We start from the raw sequence: 13,562 nt of genomic DNA, 5'->3' as shown, positions 1-13,562 counted from the left end.
CGTGGTTTTATGATCAAGTATTAACTCTTATACATTAATATTTGGTACAACATATTACATAACCATAACTATTGTAGTCTAAACCTGTATCACTAATAGTGCACAAAATCTTTTTATTTTTTCGTAGATGAAAAACGACCATTGCCGATATCTACATGTAGGTATATTTTATAGCAAAATGGTCCCGCTTATGACCTAAGTTATAGGTTAAAATCCGATTTAAATAAACATGAACACAAAATAATTAAACACGTTTTATTTTTAATATAATTTTCAATCACGTTAATATTTTTTAATGTGATTTTGTGGCGACCGTCAAAAAACTGGTGGCGTTACGTGAGGAGCATCCATATTATTCAACATGAGCTCCTTTAATGTAATACCAATAATATTTTATACGAGGTTAACGAATTATTTCTCTAAAATTAACAAATAAAGTTACTTTATCCGTTAATCTCTAAATATTGCTAAACACCAGACTACGCCATTTTTAACGGAATGCTTGGCAGCATTCCGTTTCCGATTACCAGCCATAGAAACATAATCTTTCTTATAAAGTACAAGTTTTTTTTTCGAGCAATTCTTGTATGTATATATATATATATATATATATATATATATATATATATATATATATATATATATATATATATATATATATATATATATATATATATATATATATATATATATATATGTCGTAGGATGATTTGATAAATCCGTGTTTTCGCGAAATCCCTAGAATTTTCGCGAAAATTCGATTTATCAAATCCTACGATGTCGTAGGATGATTTGATAAATCGAATTTTCGCGAAAATTCTAGGGATTTCGCGAAAACACGGATTTATCAAATCATCCTACGACATATATATATATAGTTTCGGGGGCGATAAATTGATCTAGCTACGAATCATTTTCAGAAAATGTATTTTTATTCGTGTTTTATCGATAATTGATTAACTGAAAAATATGACTCTTCCTGACATCTATTGGTGAATAATAATACTATTTTGTTAGTAACTAATTATTTTAACGACCAGCAGATGGCGTTATTAAGTAACACGAAGTCAATGAGTGTTTGCTATACCGAGCAAAGCTCGGTCATCCAGGTACAAATAATAATAATATATAATAATATCTATGAACGCTTCACACCACGTCAGTCTGGCCCCGTGCTAAGTACCTGAAGGACTTGTGTTACGGGTACCAGACAACGGAAATATATTTAATACTTTTATACTATGTAACATATATTTAAGATTTTAATTATATGATACACATATTTAATACACATCCAAGACCCAGGAACATAGAAATTTTTTTGTTCCGGCGGTGGGATTCGAACCCACGACCCCCGGCTTGAGCGCTGACAACACGCTCAACCACTGAGCCACGGAGGTCGTCAAAGGCGAAAGTTGACCCGGCAAAGGTTGTTACGTACATAGACTTAATATATACTGTCGTTAAGTATGTCTGGTATGAATATAATGGCATTACATTGAATTACATGAATATAATGGCATTGGCAGGTATTACACGCATCACAGTATCACGCGATTCACAAGTGTACTGTGAGTCTGTGATACTGCGATTCGGCCTATTACACCGCCAATGTTATCACGGTATCGTGATAATATTGATGCGTGCAATACCTGCCAATAGGTGTTGGTCGATTCTCAGACCCGATAAGGGTACAAAAGAAGACGGATTACTGCCCATAGAAAATTACCCCTCGTCCTACAGCAAAGTGATGTACCTCAAAAGATAATAAAAAAATAATATAAGAATATGGCATACTTCCGAACGCCATCCTTACTGTCTGACATACAAAAAAATGCTTTGGTAAAGCCAAGTGGATCTGTTGATAGATTACGGCAATCACCCCGATACTAATAAGGATTAATATACCGTACCCAGTTACAATTTTGAATTTTTAATAAGTACTTGTTTTTTATAAAGAAGGATTATCCTTCTTCTTTAAAGATATGTCATAATATGACAACAAACATCACGACACGAGAATTTTATATAGGTACATATATTAATATATATGTATGGTATATTTAAGTCTAAACTGAGGTGGTGTCAGAATAATCAAGAGAAAATAAAAATGGATATTCTGGCATCACATCACACGAAAAAGAACTTTAAATCTTTTTGGAGGCAAACCAATAAGCTCAATCCAAGGCCGTGCATTCCTCTCAATGTTGAAGGCATACAAGAGCCAGCTGGTATTGCCAATATGTTTAGGGAGAACTTTTTGATAGAGCCCTTATCCAGGCCAAACTGTGTGTCTCAGCCGCTCGAGTCTAATAACCACTCGCCCAGCCGGACATCTGCTCACCCGATACGTTTTACTGCGAAAGAAGTGTCTTAACACAATACGCGCTATGACGAAGGGTAAATCTCCAGGTCATGATGGAATTAGCATTGAGCATCTGAGATACGCTGGCTCACACTTACCAAGGGTTCTGTCTTTGTTTTACACCCTTTGCATTAGGCACACTTATTTACCTGGCGATTGTATGAAGACGGTTGTTGTACCAATAATCAAAAATAAAACTGGAGGTTCCTCCAGTAAAGCTATCGCTAGCCACAACAATCGCAAAGGTCCTAGACAGTCTGCTTGATCAATATCTAGACAAGCATCTTAAGTTGCACGATGCCCAATTTGGCTTCAGAGCAGGACTATCTACAGAAACTGCAATTCTGTCTCTCAAGCAGACTGTCAAATACTACACCGATAGAAGCACTCCAGTATATGCATGTTTTCTGGACCTTTCAAAGGCTTTCGATATGGTGTCCTATGAGATACTACGCAACAAGTTGCTGGATGAAACGGATCTTCCAATTGAGGTTATTAATATTTTTGATTATTGGTACAAGAACCAGGAAAATGCTGTAAAGTGGTCTGGGGCTCTCTCTAACATGTACAAATTAAGGTGTGGAGTTAGACAGGGTGGATCAACTTCTCCTCGTCTCTTCAACCTTTACATAAATAAGCTGATCGAGGAGCTGAGCAACACTAATGTCGGTTGTTCCATGGGCGGAGTGATGCTAAACAACATTAGTTATGCTGATGACATGGTGCTGCTCAGTCCCTCGGTCAGTGGCCTCAGAAAACTGCTAGGCAAGTGTCAAGCGTATGCCGAGGCCCAAGGACTCAGGTATAACTGTAAGAAAAGTGAACTACTTGTTTTCCAACCCCGTGAACATAAAGTTAGCACAATACCACCCGTGTTTCTTAATGAAGTTCCACTTGCTAGAGTCCATAAATTTAAATACCTGGGTCATTGGGTAACTGATACGCTTGTTGACGATGTAGACATTGAGAGGGAGCGAAGAGCGTTGGCCGTGCGTGGGAACATGTTAGCTCGTAGATTTGCAAGATGCTCTGATGAGGTAAAAGTGACTTTATATAAAGCTTACTGCCAGTCCTTTTACACATGCAATCTATGGGCGAGCTACACCCAGCGAGCGATAAATGCTCTTCGTGTTCAATACAATAATATCTTTAGAATGCTGTTAGGACTACCAAGGTACTTTAGTGCCTCAGGCATGTTTGCAGAAATGCGCACTGATGGCTTTAACGCCATAATAAGAAAAAGAGTGGCGTCATTGATGCAGCGTGTCAGAAGTAGTTATAACAGCATTCTAAGGGTATTAACTGATAATCTTAATAGTTTGGTAAGGCATTGGATAGAGGTTCACGTTAAATAGGAATAGGCTCATTAAAAGTTCCAACGCCTCACCATTCCTAATACACAAATTGTTGCTATTGTTATTTGATAATGTGATGAACTAACATAGTTTAAGTCTCAATTATATTATTTACTAACACTATGGATTTTTGTTGTGATCCGAAATAAAAATTATTATTATTATTATTATTTATAGTACGCGCAATAACGAACGGCCTGTAGTTGCTAATCAGATCAATGCCATCCCGGAGATTATAAATATTAAAACAAAATATTAATCTTGCAATATCCTGCTATTTGTGGAATTATGAAGATATTTTAATGTAGATAAGTGTATTAATATTAAAACTATAGTTTCGCCTTTGGTCAAAATTCATCCATAATTAAAATGCGTAGGATGTTGGTAATATAGATCTTAGGCTGGATTTATATGTGTCCGCGCGAACAAGCGGGTCCAGGTTTGGCGGCATCATATCAAGATGAGATGACAAGAAAATGTAAAATGACAGCACGACGCGTCTAATAAATCGTTATGCGGGCTCCACAATCGCGGCGCGAAAGCCCGCGAAAACCGCGAGTGTGGAGGGTTTCGCGGCTTCGCGTTCGCGATTTTTGGCCCGCGACAAAGGGCTCGCGAAGCACGAACGCGAACATCATCCACACTCGCTTTTATTCGCTGTCGCACACATTGTCAGAGCAGCAGCAACAGTGACTTCAACGTCCATTTTTCTCAAATGCGCGAACGTAAATATGCGAAGATTGCGAGTGTAGAGGGCCGTATCCAGGCTGTTCGCGTCGTGTTCACGGCGCATTGCATCTGTGAATCGCGGCCGCAATTCGCGCCGCGAGTGTGAAGCCCGCATTACATACAGTTGCACTCCGAGAATACTGGCAGAAGTGACACATACCTTCATACAAACTTACGAAAAACCAGAAATAGGCATATATTTTGCGGTTGAAAGATGTTACTTTCTCACTTACGCCGCGCCACTACTCTCTCCGTCACACGAATTTTCGATCAGGTCACAAGACGCGAGTATTCATTTTTGGTCCATAAATACGAGTCGCGTTTGGCCTTCCCTCAGTCTCTCTCACTCACCGGTTTTCTGTAAGGCCGTGATATTGATCCGAGCTGACCGGCCCATTCGTGCCGAAGCGGGAGCAGAAGCAAAAGCGGGAGCGGGAGTGGAAGCGAAAGCGGGAGCGGAGCGGGGGTGGCGAGCAACCCTAGAGTGTTCAAATAGAGGATTAAAGTTTGAGCGCCAGATATACTAGGCCGCAGCCTCGAAATCTGCGGGCAGCGGGGCGGGAGCAGCGGCGGCGCCGCGGGAAGCCGCCTAGTACGCCGAGCGCCGCTCACCGCGCTACCCGCTGATTTCGAGGCTGAGGCCTTATAGTATATCTGGCGCTCAAACCTTAATACTTAATTAAAATTAGCCAGCGGAGCTGCGGGCAAATGCTACTAAACAACAGCCCAATACATGATCGAAAATCGATTCAACTTGATCTCGGTAAGATCTGCCCTAGTAGACAAGTGGCAAGCGATTATCGTAAACGCTAACAAAATGTATGCGATTTGACATAAGTCATCGCTTCGCTAGTACATTTTGTGGCGTTGGCGGTTACGATAATCGCTTGCCGCTTGTTTAGGCCCTCTGGTACTCCCAACATCTACACTAGCGCACCATCTTGCGGTGGCTCAATTTGGAACCAATCAGAATTAAGACCTTTGGTCGCGGTGTTACCCTAATCGAGTTTGTTCTGGAGTATGGATCACGATCAAAGCAAAATCAAAATCAACAGTGGATCGAACTTGTTATCGAAATCAAATCAGTTTCGAAGGGAGTAAGGGTGCAGGCTACGAATAATAAAAACTAAGGAAAAGTAACTCCGTCAAAAAACATGCTCCACAATACTTGTCAAAAAAGTGTACCTTAGCCTTGAGCGGTATAAGGGCTGACGTTACATGACAGTTCGAAAGGAACCAAATTTAAAACGGTAATAGCATGGGCGTTACGTTTCCTTAGTTTTTATTATTTGTAGGGTGCAGGCAATAATTATTTTTTATACATTTATCAATATTATAATTTAAACAAGAACTTTGAATGTAGCAACATTTATTACGTATAAAAATATAAAATATAATATTAGTAGGTACTTTAAGTACATAAACTTACAACTTACAAGCTAACTTACTAACTAACTTACAACTTACAAATTAACAATAACAATTAACATGGAATATTATAGTATCAAAATTTTGAGCCTTTAATAACTGTGATTGCCAATAACAATATTAAAATCATTTTCAATATAGCAAAACAGCTTTAGCTATCACTTACATAATTTATTTTTTACTTTTTTAAGGTTTAGTGGTTAATGAATAAAAAATAGGAACGACGAATAAATTACCTAGTAGAGGCCTTTTATAAAAGTCCCTCAGCGATATATTTTCTTTGGATATGAAGTAAAAACCTAGGATTTCCGAAATCTAGCTGAGATCAGTCATAAAAACAGAAATAATAATAAAAATAATATTTTTAAGTAGATACTTAATTATAGAAAAAAGCGTTTACGTACTTACAAAAATTAATACAAAAATAAAAGCTTTTTTTTTCTAAAAGTAATAAATCTCAATTTTATATCCTAAATACTAAAGAGTTTTAGATCATGGCACCATAACATAATAGATTACAGTCTTAACTCTTAGATTTAACTTTTTGGTTTATCCAATTCCTCACCATTCACTAGCTCCTTCATTTCAACATCTTTTGGTTGTACCAAATCTACATTCACTTCTGAAATCTCACTACTAACTTTCCCCGCTAAAATACATTGTATCTCCTCCAAACTCTTCCCTTTGGTCTCAGGGACGAAAAAATACGAGAACAGCGCGCTCAAAATCGATATAACTGTGAACGTCCAAAAAGCGCTCGATATACCGAAGCTATTTTTGACCATTTGGAATCCCTTGGACACGGAAAACCCAAGGAAACCGCCGAAAATGTTTAGTGATACCATCGCTACATTTCTAACATTCAACGGAAAGATTTCCGCTTGGATTATACCGATTATGGAGTTGAAGCCTAGAGTAGATACGACGTTGGATACTACTATACCCGTCAATGGTATGAATCCGAATATTTTTAATATATTATCATTGACATGGACGACGTTTTGGAGGGAAAAGTATGTGCCTACGGATGCTAGAGATATTCCGTTGCCGAAGAACGAGTAGACCAGGAGCGGCCGCCGCCCCACTCTATCAGCGAGCACCGTAGACGTTATGGCTGAAAGAAAAATGGTTCTAAGTATTTGCCATCTCGTCCTAGTAAAAAATTTTTACAATAAATAAGCTATACATTATTTTATCACACCCTAAGGGCTAGACCACAACACTGCGTTGCGGCGTCGCATCGCAAAAAATACATTGCTTTTCAAAGGTTGTTTTTGCGATACAACGTTGTTGTGGCCTGGCCCTAAGGTATTATTATCACTTAGTTTTGTTACAACATGTATAGTGTATACTTATCACTTACACACAACAAACTTGACAGCTCCGAATATGACCATGGCAGTGGACGGCTTGATGTCAGATTTGCTCTCGCCAATAATCGTCCCCAGGTATTGTTGTATCGCCAAAGCACCGGTCAAAATTTGAGCCACTTTGAGACCTAAAGTAAAAAAATATGTGAACAAAGTAATAAAAACAGTTAATATTACAAAAAAGACTTTGTTGGATGATAAAAAATGTTTCAAGTTTAGAATTTTTAATATGGCACAACACCTTAAAGCTCATCGCAGCGTGCGTCGCAGTTTAATTTTTAATAATATTATGAGGCTGGCATAGATGCCAAGTGCATTTTAAGCCTCGTAAAAAAATTGAATAAAAAAAAAGCTCATCGCACATTACAGTTTACATCGATTCGACGCCATATTAAATAAATAAATAAATAAAGCTGAGAATTCAATGCCATTCTGTGAGTTGGGTTGGAGTGGAGTCGGTGTAATATGCGATGACCATAAAGCTGATCGCTCATATTTTATCATACGTACGCGCCGTACGCGTCGAACGCACCGCTAAAGGAAATACTAATATTTCCTTTAGCCATTATTTTATAAAGTGTGTGACTGTAGTAGTGCAAGTTATTTAATGATGGTAACTCAATAAGTGTAACAGATATTTGGTGAAAACTGAAAAGCCCAGAAAGATTCATAATTTCGAAAAATATAACTATCGAGTTAAAATAACTGAATAGTGTTTTCGGGGTCGTAATTGCGGATCAAAAATTACCAGCGGCTATAATAATAGCTTTTCTATATTGGGGTCCTGTGAACAGCTCTTTGGGAGTGCTGGACCGTTGCATGTCCTTGTTTACACCGGCTTTTATTGTTTCCAACTCTGCTTCTACGACCTGAAATCATAAGTTTAAGATTTCAAGCCGGGATTTCTACTACTACTTGCTATAAATGCTTGTGATAGTGCGCGGTGTAGCGGCGCGTTCGCGCGGGCGCATATGAATCCAGCCTTAAGAGGATACCACAGCGGCTAGAGAAATGAAAAAAAAGTACGTGTAATATCTATAGCTGTCTCCCTTACCTCAAGCCTATACCGCAGAACGCGATAGAGACAACTGCAGAAAATCCAGAAAATCAACGATTCGTTGTCCCCTGATTCCTTCTCCAAAACTTAACCGATTTAAGTAATTTTTTCATTAAAGATTAAAAAAAGGCTGGAGCTGTGTTCCTATGTTTTGCTTTTTTTGTATAATCTATCCAAATCTGTTTTCTGAACGTTCATATCTTATTTAATAATTAAATAATGAAAAAAAAGAAAACATAGGGACATTGTATTAGTGGCCGTAGATATTCAGGAAAAAAATTATAACTCTACTAGCATTATCCAGGGAGGAAACAGGGGACAACGTTTGTATGGAAAAAATGGCGGTGTGGAATCCTCTTAAAGTCGTTGTAAATACAGAGCACATATTATTTTAGCAAATTGTTTTTTTAGACTTATACTAGCTGTCCCGGCAAACGTTTCTTGGCCATATAAAATATTTCGCCCGTATTATTTTATTGAATTGGCTAAATAAGTATGTCACCATGGCAACGTCCATCGCTATCCCGTCGCACAAACAATAGTCGCCGTCAGTCTCGAGTTGTAATAATTTACTATTATTTATTCAACAAATGCACTTATCAATATATAAGGTACCCAGTAGCCGATTCTCAGACTCACTGAATATGCATATAAAATTTGGTTAAAATCAGTAAAGCCGTTTCGGAGGAGTACGCTATCTAACATTGTGGCACGAGAATTTTATATAGATTATACTCTTATGTAAAAAACACACTTGCCTCTGGATTGTTGCGCAATTTAATTAGCTCCCTTCTTGCTCTTTGAACATGTCCTTCTTTTAAAAAATAATATGGTGACTCTGGTATCCATAGACAACCGAAGAAAATAAAAATTGGTAGCGCAAATATTGTGTAGTTCAGTGTTTCATACAATATAAACGGGCCGCAGAGCATCATTAGAAATGTGCCAAGATTGAAACCGACTCTTGTTATAACTGACAATGTAGCTCTTAAGCTCTTGTCAGCTATCTCGGCTATGTATGTCATGAGGACCTGAAAAACCATAATTATTAACACTAAATAGGTATTATTATTATTTTTTCTTGCCCCGCCACTGATGATACCTATAGTCTATGACCTATATCATAAAGTGGCATTTTATTTGTTTTTTTTCGCGACTCGCAGCTAGCCGCGTAAAAGATCGAAAAGTCACTTTAAGAGTATAGGCGAGACAGCACTACGCGACACTACGCGGCAGCGACGCGACGCGACACTTCACGTCGTCACGTTTCATACAACTAAAGTGTCGCGTAGGCGTAGTGCAGTCTCACCTTTAAGTTTTAAGGTCACGTCAGACCAAAGGCTTAGCATCTCGATTTTAGTAATTAAAAAAAAAATGGTTTACTTCTGTCACATGTACTCAGTGCATGATTTTTTAAATTTAATGAATTAATACTTACAGTAGAAGCCATTCCTGTACCAAACCCCCATAGCAGCGTCATTATACAGAGCATCCAACCTTGTTTTGCCGTTATTGCTAATACCTACAAAAAAGAAAAACCATTATAAATGTCTTATGTCTGTCTGTCACCTTTTCCTTCTTAAACCACTGAACCAATAACCACTGAACGACAGAATATGGATATAGTGGAAAACCAACCAACCAACAGCAAACAACTACAGCCAACACATCTAGTTTGGTTATATTTTTCTGTTTTATCTACTAAGTACCTTTAAAATTTACCATTCCACAAAAAAATGGGGCAGCAGTAGACAATAATGTTTTTTTTCTTCCTATTTGGTCAGGGAAAAATCCAGTTACCAAGCTTCCAATAGTGAACCCTATTGGTGGCATACCAAAAACCCATCCTAGCTGATCCTGAAAAAAATATGATTATAACTTTTACACCATAATATTAAAATATTTTAAGAATTAAAGAAAAAATTAAAGCATTTTTGATAAAATCAGTTGATTATTCTTTTTTTTATGTAAGGGGGCAAACGAGCAAACAGGTCACCTGATGGACAGCAACTTCCATCGCCCTTGGACACTCGCAGCATCAGAAGAGCTGCAGGACTTTCAAGAACTTGCTGGACTTTTAAGAGGGAATAGGGTAATAGGGGAGGGTAGGGAAGGAAATAGGAGCTCAGGGTAGGGAAGGGAAAAGGGTTGGGGATTGGGCCTCCGGTAAACTCACTCACTCGGCGAAATACAGCGCAAGGGCTCTTTCAGGCCGGTTTTCTGTGAGCATGTGGTATTTCTCCGGTCGAGCCGGCCCATTCGTGCCGACGCATGGCTCTTCCACGTCAACTGTTATTAGATCTTTACACAGAAATGAAAATACATTATGGATCCTGAATAATGTGTAGGTGTATCTTATCTTATCTTGTATCTTTAAACGAGCAATTCTTGTATATATGTATATATATAATTGGAATCTCGGAATCAGCTCCAACGATTTTCATGAAATTTAGATTTCAGGGGCGATAAATCGATCTAGCTAGGAATCATTTTTAGAAAATGTCATTTTATTCATGTTTTAACGAATACCGAGAAAGCTCAGTCAGCCGATAGCTAGTGTAATAATAATAACAGAAGAACTACCCACACAAAACAACAAGAGTTGAATAACATTTCTGTGATATTATTGGAAAGGAATAATATAAAGTTTCCTTATAAATTGTATGAATATTACCTCGGTGATATCAATGCTTGTTTGATTGGCTTTAAGCTTTGTAGCGATGGGTGTGGCCCACCCCGATGTAACACCCATGGTTACAGTTATCAGTGAAACTGAAATTAATCAATTATTGAAAGATCAGATAAAAGTTCTAGCTATAAGAACAAAAAAATATATATAATAACACGAGGCACAAAGCCATAACTTCATAATATGTCTTTTATATTGTTAAGTACTTTAAAATATTTTAATTCTTACTTATTTACCTGATAAAGCCACACCGTACTGCACTAGTACACCCTTTTCCATGGTCTAAAATTTAAAAAAGAAAACAATCAGCAATAGTTAAATTAGGAATGTAGCTTTGGCCGACTGAAAGTAGGGGTCGACAGTAAACTCAAAATTCAAATACACTAATAGCTTAAGCCCTTGACTGCAAAAGTGGTTTTGTTATCATTATTGGTACAACTATGAATGGAAGAATGAACAATGCGCGCGCGTCAGCAAAACATGATAGGTACTTCCACGTGGATACTTCCTTTACATTGTAATTACTTCTCAGTTCTCCCGGCTATTATTATAATATTATAAGTAAAACATTTTTATACATTTTTTTTATAAATTATTATATTACTTACCGAATTAGCAACCGGCAAAGATAAATTTAAAAAACAAATTATTTGTAATATACAGAAAACTATAGACTGACACCTTCGTTGTAGTATAATTAGTATATTCCATAAGGATAAATAGTTTCTGATTTCTATAGAGGCTTTAATTTATTGAACACTCAAAATATTTTAATAAATAACATATTTGTTTACAAATACTAGAAATTCGTGAATTTGAATTTTGGAAGGAACTTCAGGCAAATGTCAATGTCCATGCGAGGTATTTTTCTTCTTCTTGCTTTTACGTGAAATGAGAATGTAGGTAAATTAATATTTATTATTATGCCGTAAAGTAAACTACCAGTCATTGGACACAAAGAGAATATAATCACTACGTTTTAATTGGACAGCTAAGGATTTTTTTTACAGAAATTAGCTGTAAAACATTAAATACTTCACTTGAAATAGAAAAAGATTTTATATTTGTGTTCATAAATTATCTAGCTTAAGATAAGCAAACATAAAAATGCGATGGTTTTTCAGTTTATATTGATTTTTTGGTAAAAACTGAATGGTAGGTAAATCACAGTCATGGGACGGAATTACAGTAGTTGGGACACCCAAAATCAGTAGTTGGACAAGCAAAGTTTGATTGAGATTTGGTAATTGGTAGGTATTGTAATTTGTAAGTGTTGTTGTTTTCAAATATATTGTAATTCATTATGTACGTCGTATCAAAGCCACAAACTTTTATTTTTACGATCAAAGTGTAAAATGTCCCTGTACTGAAAAATTCTAATGACTCGTATTTTACCCTGGTATTATTATTTATTTTGGTGAGATTTTTGTATTATTAATATGAAAAAATTATGGTTATTTTTTCCAGTGTTCGTTAATTTCGTCTTTTTGTTCATTTATATACCTACACAAGCAATTTCCCTTTACTCTTTAGTTAATTTAACGTTTGCCACATTTTAAACTTTTAAAGTTAAGTTAAAAGCATAGAGTTAATATTACCTATCGGTAAAGGTAATTTTACTTTATGGTTATCCGAATCGTACGTCGTCTCACACCTGGCCCTGGATGTGGGCCTGGGTGGGGAAACATGACCAGGGGCTAAGCCCCTCTACATGTGGAGGTCCTATATTGTTAATACGCACCCGGTATGAGTACCGGGATGCGCAGAAATATTAACTGTTTTTTTGGGTAAAGAAAACCCCGCGGTAACGCGGGGAAAACCCAGGGGCCTGGGACGACCAGGAGATGTCCTGTGGCCGGAAAAGCCGAACTCGGCCGGGACAGGTAGGGTCCCGGCGGCGCACGAGGGTCCCCGCCCGGGGGCGGAGATAGCGTGTATGGGACCACTCCCACGCGCGCCGTCTCTCCACTACTCTGTGGGCCAGACCGAGTTGGGAAAGGGAAAAGCGGGAGAAAATAGTTCCCGAGGCCCTGGCTTGTGATGCCGGGGGGGAAAGGACACCGAGGGGTCGGCGGCAATGGCAATAGGGCTGCCACTCGCCAGGCCCCTGGTGTCACGTTGAAAAGGGGGCCGCGCCGGGGTTATCCCGGCGCGGAGGGGGGTGGGCGATGGGTTGCCCCATCAAGAAGATGTTGGGGTGGTGCGGGGCGCAGTGGCGCTCGTCCGCACTGCTCCTCCTCTTCTGTGACGGCGTGGCTGTAGGCGACGTAGGTTTCCACCCTCGTCGAAGGTGGAGTCCCGGGGCAGCAGGCGGCGGTCAGGTGGCCGAGCGTGCCAAGGAGCCAGGTCCTCCAACTCGACCAGGCTCGAGGCATCCGCTCGGGAAAAGAGGTTGGTGGACAGCCTGGCGACATACTCCTCGACGCTCTCCACACGCAGGTCCCTGGCTATGGTGGCATTGCGCACATAGCGCGGCGCACCGACGACGCGGCGCAGCACGCGGTTTTGCTGCCGCTGGAGCAACTTGCGTCGCGTCACAGGCAGCAGCTGGTACCACGCTGGGGCCGCG

The 13,562-nt window shown here is 38.8% G+C and overlaps 1 protein-coding gene and 1 long non-coding RNA gene across 2 annotated transcripts; both read right to left on the bottom strand.

The window, feature by feature from the left end:
* Positions 1-2,970: 2,970 nt before the first annotated feature.
* LOC121732637 lies at positions 2,971-12,704 on the bottom strand. Its single transcript, XR_006036411.1, has 3 exons — positions 12,636-12,704; positions 11,430-11,431; positions 2,971-2,981 (listed from the first exon to the last, which is right to left on the bottom strand). It is a non-coding gene; the product is annotated as an uncharacterized LOC121732637 (long non-coding RNA).
* Positions 6,320-11,735, bottom strand: LOC121732632 (facilitated trehalose transporter Tret1-like). The gene is made up of 9 exons (XM_042122582.1): positions 11,602-11,735; positions 11,230-11,275; positions 10,979-11,076; positions 10,027-10,161; positions 9,743-9,826; positions 9,063-9,335; positions 7,996-8,116; positions 7,241-7,375; positions 6,320-6,991 (listed from the first exon to the last, which is right to left on the bottom strand). The coding sequence occupies exons 2-9, from the start codon at positions 11,270-11,272 to the stop codon at positions 6,414-6,416; spliced, it is 1,467 nt and encodes a 488-aa protein (XP_041978516.1). The 5' UTR covers positions 11,273-11,275; positions 11,602-11,735; the 3' UTR covers positions 6,320-6,413.
* Positions 12,705-13,562: the final 858 nt, after the last annotated feature.

The sequence above is a fragment of the Aricia agestis genome, chromosome 12 (genome assembly GCF_905147365.1).
Source record: "Aricia agestis chromosome 12, ilAriAges1.1, whole genome shotgun sequence".
NCBI classification, from domain to species: Eukaryota; Metazoa; Arthropoda; class Insecta; order Lepidoptera; family Lycaenidae; genus Aricia; species Aricia agestis.
Note: the sequence above shows the minus strand (reverse complement) of the source record. Positions and strands in the feature narration are given on the sequence as shown.

Excerpts from the sequence above, each read along its gene's own strand:
- LOC121732632 (XM_042122582.1), bottom strand. The coding sequence starts at position 11,272 with ATGGAAAAGGGTGTACTAGTGCAGTACGGTGTGGCTTTATCAG. Across the intron at positions 11,077-11,229 it reads GTACGGTGTGGCTTTATCAG|TTTCACTGATAACTGTAACC; the intron begins GTAAATAAGTAA and ends GATTAATTTCAG. Across the intron at positions 10,162-10,978 it reads CAAGCATTGATATCACCGAG|GATCAGCTAGGATGGGTTTT; the intron begins GTAATATTCATA and ends TATTTTTTTCAG.